Source organism: Macadamia integrifolia, chromosome 2 (assembly GCF_013358625.1).
Source record: "Macadamia integrifolia cultivar HAES 741 chromosome 2, SCU_Mint_v3, whole genome shotgun sequence".
NCBI lineage: Eukaryota > Viridiplantae > Streptophyta > Magnoliopsida > Proteales > Proteaceae > Macadamia > Macadamia integrifolia.
The window spans coordinates 12192419-12197689 of NC_056558.1; the positions used below are offsets into that span (position 1 = coordinate 12192419).

At 39.6% G+C, this 5271-nt stretch overlaps 1 protein-coding gene across 1 annotated transcript; it reads left to right on the forward strand.

Moving 5' to 3' along the window:
* The first annotated feature begins 2269 nt into the window (after nt 1-2269).
* LOC122060903 (protein SENSITIVE TO PROTON RHIZOTOXICITY 2-like) lies at nt 2270-3886 on the forward strand. Its single transcript, XM_042624014.1, has one exon. It carries the CDS (start codon nt 2364-2366, stop codon nt 3702-3704), a length of 1341 nt encoding a protein of 446 aa, XP_042479948.1. The 5' UTR covers nt 2270-2363; the 3' UTR covers nt 3705-3886.
* Nucleotides 3887-5271: the final 1385 nt, after the last annotated feature.

Below are 5271 nucleotides of genomic sequence, written 5' to 3' on the forward strand. Positions count from 1 at the left end.
ATAAGTTAATATAGAATAGTGGTTTTCTGTTCAAGAGTGCGGTCTAAATGAGTGTTTTCTATGTTCTCTTTAGAGAGAGAGAAAGAAAAAGGAATAATGATGATTTTCAACCAAGCAAGGATGAAAATAAATATACATCTTTTTATAGAAGAAGACACAGATAGACATATGAGAGCGTTAGAGTTCTTTCTTCTTCTTATATATATATCCACCTTTTCCCTTGAATGAGACTAGCTTTATCTTAATATTTGGATTGTTTAGTGAATAAGGTTCAAGTAAATGGAATCAATAATAGAATCAGCTTCTACCCTAGAAATTAGTCAGGAAATCAGATCAAACCAATTCCTCTAACCATGTTAGAGAATGATAAAAGGTGGAGAGAAGGGGCTGTGAGGACTTGTCTTATTGGAGGACTTAGCTCCTCTTCATCTTCTACCATTGGCTCTCCGTCTTCTTTAGAAATGAGATTTTCTAGTGAGAAAGAGATAGCATGGATAAATGTGGTTCCGATCCATTATACAAGATGACACATTTGTCTTTTTAACTTTCAGAAATGGCCCATTGTACAATCATGCACATTCGTGCAACAGAACCAAATTCGAAAGAATAAGAGGTTTTGAGAGCATAAAGCATCTAGGAGGACTCTAACTCCTCTTGATCATCCACCATTGCAATAACTAGGATGGCTTCTCAAAAAAATAATAAGAAGAAGAAGAAGAAAAAGGATGGCAAGGGCAGCTGCTAGGCATCCCAGATTTTTTTTTTTTTTTCTTTATCGAAATCCTTGAAGTTCCTTTTAAACATTTGTCGACAAATTTGAAATGAATGACATTAATTATTTTTTCTCGTCTTAACTGAAAATAACCTAAATCCAAAATCACCCAACTTAAATACAAAAGTTCCATGAAACATATTCATGTGAAGTAATACCAATCCTACCTAAACCATGAAGGCTGGAGCATCCCAATATCTTGCAATTAAGAACAATAACTCTTCATTAACTTCTTGCTACTCTATTTTTTTCTTTCGTTAAACAACTTCATCTTATACTGAGACATATATATAAATCTGTCCAAATTATACTGACTTGGTGTTAATCCTAGTCTGGTCCAAAGGTTTAAATCTTCAACCTTGAGGCAAAAATATCCTCAGCAAAGAGTGAAGGTGATGCAGTGAGCATTGGATGGCCGAGAGGACCTCGGGACACATGCCCTGATTCTCTCAACCATCCGATGCTCACTGTAGAGGATAATCAGCCAATCAATTTGAATTCCAAAGAAAAAAAAGTCAATTTTAATTAATATTGACTTTCAGAAACATAATTTAGCCCATTCAAATTAAGTTTAATTATATCAAACATAAACTAATTCAATAATTAATATCATGGGACCACTTGGCCTAACTTATAATATACTTATAATTTATGAGAAAATAATAAATACACTCTCTTCCCTTCTTCCCTTCCTGACCCTGTGAGATCCCTTGTACACGTCGTAAGACACTCCCTCCCATGCATTCATTGGCTTCACATGACAAAGCCAATACATGCAGGCAACATGTAGATGCCTCCTCCCAAACCCCATGATTTACTTACAAAAGACAAGAAATTAATAAGATACTAATGTTTTCATTTCTCTAATGCTATTAATGCTAGCCCAAAATCAAGGCCAGGTTAGGACCTAGCAGGTTCATCCTTAGCCCTCAAATCCTGACCAAAACCTTTTCCCAGAAGTAAAAGTAGGGGTGTTAAACCCTAAACCAAATTGGTAAACCGACTGGATCAAACCAATAATAGTCCGAATCAAACTGAACCAAAGTCTTGTCAGGTGGATTTTGGTTTTGGTTTGGAATACCCAAAAACTAAACCGACCCTCATTAGAAACCAAATGAACCTAAAATCGGCTCAAAACCTAGATCAAAACTGAAACCAAACTGATAAGAAATGGAAAACATAAAATTAATTTTTAAAAAAAATCAAGTTTTGTATAGTTTTATATACATTTGTATAGAAAATTGAATCCAAACTGGACAAAAAAACCGAAATCATCCTAACTACAAACCGATATAAGAAATCGAAGACAAACAGAAACCAAACCACACTAAAATCAAAATCAGAATTTCCTTATGATTTCAGTTTCCATTTCAGCATTTCCACATCCAAACCAATTCGACCCGAATCAAAACCAAACCGGACCGACCAGTTGACACCCCTACCCAGAGGATAACAACGAAGAAAATACACATGCTTTATAAAAGACAAAAGCTTCTTCCAATCTTCCCAATATGGTTATGGTCGTGAGAGACTGACTTTATGTCTCTCGTGTCATTCGTTTCCTTCGTGATTGTGATTAGCAGAGAGGAAGATGATTAACTCGTTCACTCCTAAACCTTCCATGGATTCAGGCGCTTCTCCTTCATTTCCAGGCCAGAGCTCTTCTACTTCTCGGATCGATGCTCCGGCAACCCTTGTCGGTGTCTCATCTGTAAATGGTGTCGATTCCAAACAGATGCCTCTCTCAACCACCGATCCTAGTCTCCCTCTTTTCAATCTCTCGATGCTTCAGCAGAAGATGGACTCGCTTCAGCGATTCCTTTCTGAATCCGTCCATAGTAACACCTTGATCGGTCAAGATCGGATGGATATGGTCTCTAGCGAGATCGTCTCAGCCATTCACCAGGTCATCGTCAACGGCGCCTCTCTTCTTGCCTCTTCTCAACCCCAAACCCATCTTAATCTCAATCGTAATCTTCCCCAAGCTCAAACCCCTCCGAGCCTTCCTGATATGAAGGCTTCCACGAGTTCTCTTGTGTTTAATGGAAAAAAAGCTACGCCTTTTGTACCGAGTAAGGGCGAAACCAAGGTGAGTGGTGTGAAGACGAAAAGGGTATTAGATTCGAAAGTTGCAGGAGCTGATGAGGGTTTGAAGGATGAGATGGGTGATGGAGATTGCGAAATCGTGGAGATGGATGCAGTAGAATTACTGGCGGAACACATACATCGGTGTGAAATCTGTGGGAAGGGATTTAAGCGAGATGCGAATCTAAGGATGCATATGCGTGCCCATGGGAACCAGTTCAAGACACCAGAAGCCCTAGCGAAACCAGAGAAATGGGACGATTCGCTGCGGAGAATCCGATTCTCATGCCCTTTCGCTGGCTGTAATCGGAATAAATTGCATAAGAAATTCAGGCCCTTGAAATCGACAATATGTTTGAAGAATCATTTCAAGAGGAGCCATTGTCCGAAGCTATTCTCTTGTAATCGTTGTAACAAGAAAAGCTTCTCGGTGGTGGCTGATCTGAAGAGTCACCTGAAGCACTGTGGGGAGTCGAAGTGGAGGTGCTCGTGTGGGACGAGCTTCTCCAGGAAGGATAAGCTTTTCGGTCACATGGCTTTGTTCCAAGGTCATATGCCTGCTGTTACAGAAGAAGATGTTGAGGTAAAAGAAGCAGGAAGACAGGAAGACGAAGATATGGAAGAGGAAGAAGAAGAAGAAGAAGAAGAGGACGGAGAAGAGGAAGGAGCATCAACCCAATTAGGAGGAAAAAGGGGAAGAGAGCCTGCAGTGGCTAATTACTCTGACGATGAGTTGTTCGAGGGTTTGCTTAAAGGGTTTGGGACGATGGAGGGCGGATCTTATTTAACAGATATGTTGGGTTCTTCTGGTTTGGATGTGAGCATGGATCAGTTGTATGAGATTTAGCTCTCACTTCTCATTCCATGGCTACCACAGTTGCCTGTTCCTGTGACTTTTTTTAGGTTTCTCTCTATGTACATATTGTTTTGCTTTGTAATAATGTTAAGTCTTTCATCGCTATTTTTTTTTTTCTCACTAGACCTCTATTGTGTTGGAATTTATTATAGATTTCTTGTTCAATTCTTTCAGTTTCAGAGACTTCACTACCTTCTTTAAATGCGTTCAACTCATGACAACTAAATTAACTCCACAGATCACACAGAATGCAGATATTCACTTTGTAGATCTTGATTGTGAATTTAGCTCAGAGCCTTAAGACACTTCTTTGAAGAGGGGTTTACTGAGTTTAAACTTCAATTCATAGTTAGCTACGTTAGATAATTTCCAGTACTGAATTTCTATCCTAGGAACCCAGATTTTGTGTTTTCGTTGGGGAGGTCCTTGTCTCTGGTGAATCCCAAAAAGCCCTACCCAAAGTGTTTGCCACGAGTGGAAGAAGTCAGATGTGGGTCATCTTGTGGTGGGTTCGGTGCCTTGCACTGTTTGTGTTCATTGGTGATGATTGAGGAGAGAGATGGCGCAGGTCAACCTGAGAGATTCAAGAAACCAGTTCATGATCCACGTGGTGCAGTCAAATTGGTCAGATCCAAGCCAAATTTGTTTTTCCATCCTTCTTCCCTGAACCGTCTAAGTTCCGCGAGACCCTTGGGAACTGGGCATTGCCTAGCTGTCCAGGATTCAATGACACGGAACTGGGGATCGAATGAGTCTCAAGAACCCTTGAATTGGCTTTCATATCTGACTACTCAAGCAATTCTAGGGTTTGTGTTTTTTGGCAAGAACTGACCTTGGTTGGCATTAAAAGATCAAAACACAATCTAAAGTAGAACATGATTCTGAACCAAGGATCGTCTCCCGTCTCACAGAACGCTTTGAATGGAACTGCAAATTAATGGGCATCCACAGTCAAATCTCTTTCAGTGATGGTGAGAAAGATGAGCTCAAGATTGGATGTGTTGTTGAAGGCCTCCATCCATTAATTCTTGGAATAAGATTTATAATCTTTCAAGGATTGCAGGAGGCTCATTACAAATTCATAGTTCATCAATTCCTTGAGAAGGTTGAAGTTTCTCCAGCTGATCCATGAGTGGAGCCATCATTTTTGTTTACTATAAAAATTGAGGTGGAGGGAATTGTCCGCTGACCAGAATGGTTGTAGTGATTTCAGCTCAGTGTGATTGAAGGTCCTCCAAAAGATAGCTTAAAGATGAGGGACCGAGTAGAACATATGGCTTTAAATGCCCATTATCTGCAACTCTCTGAAAGATATTCCAAGAAAGAGCAGTTGGGTTAAATTCAATCTCCCTGCTTGGTTAAGTAGATTGCTTTTCCAGCCTTGAAGCTTTTGCTGGACTGAATAAAGGATCATGAACCTCTTTTAAGATATTAGTGCCCCATAAGAGAAAGACCATAACAAATAGAATTTATGGATGCAATTTGCGTTTACAACTCATATATTACATTGCCAAATTGTAGATCATCTGCAAATCCCAGATAAAAAATAGGGTCACAG

Coding starts and splice junctions, on each gene's coding strand:
- LOC122060903 (XM_042624014.1), top strand. CDS start 2,364: ATGATTAACTCGTTCACTCCTAAACCTTCCATGGATTCAGGCGCTTCT.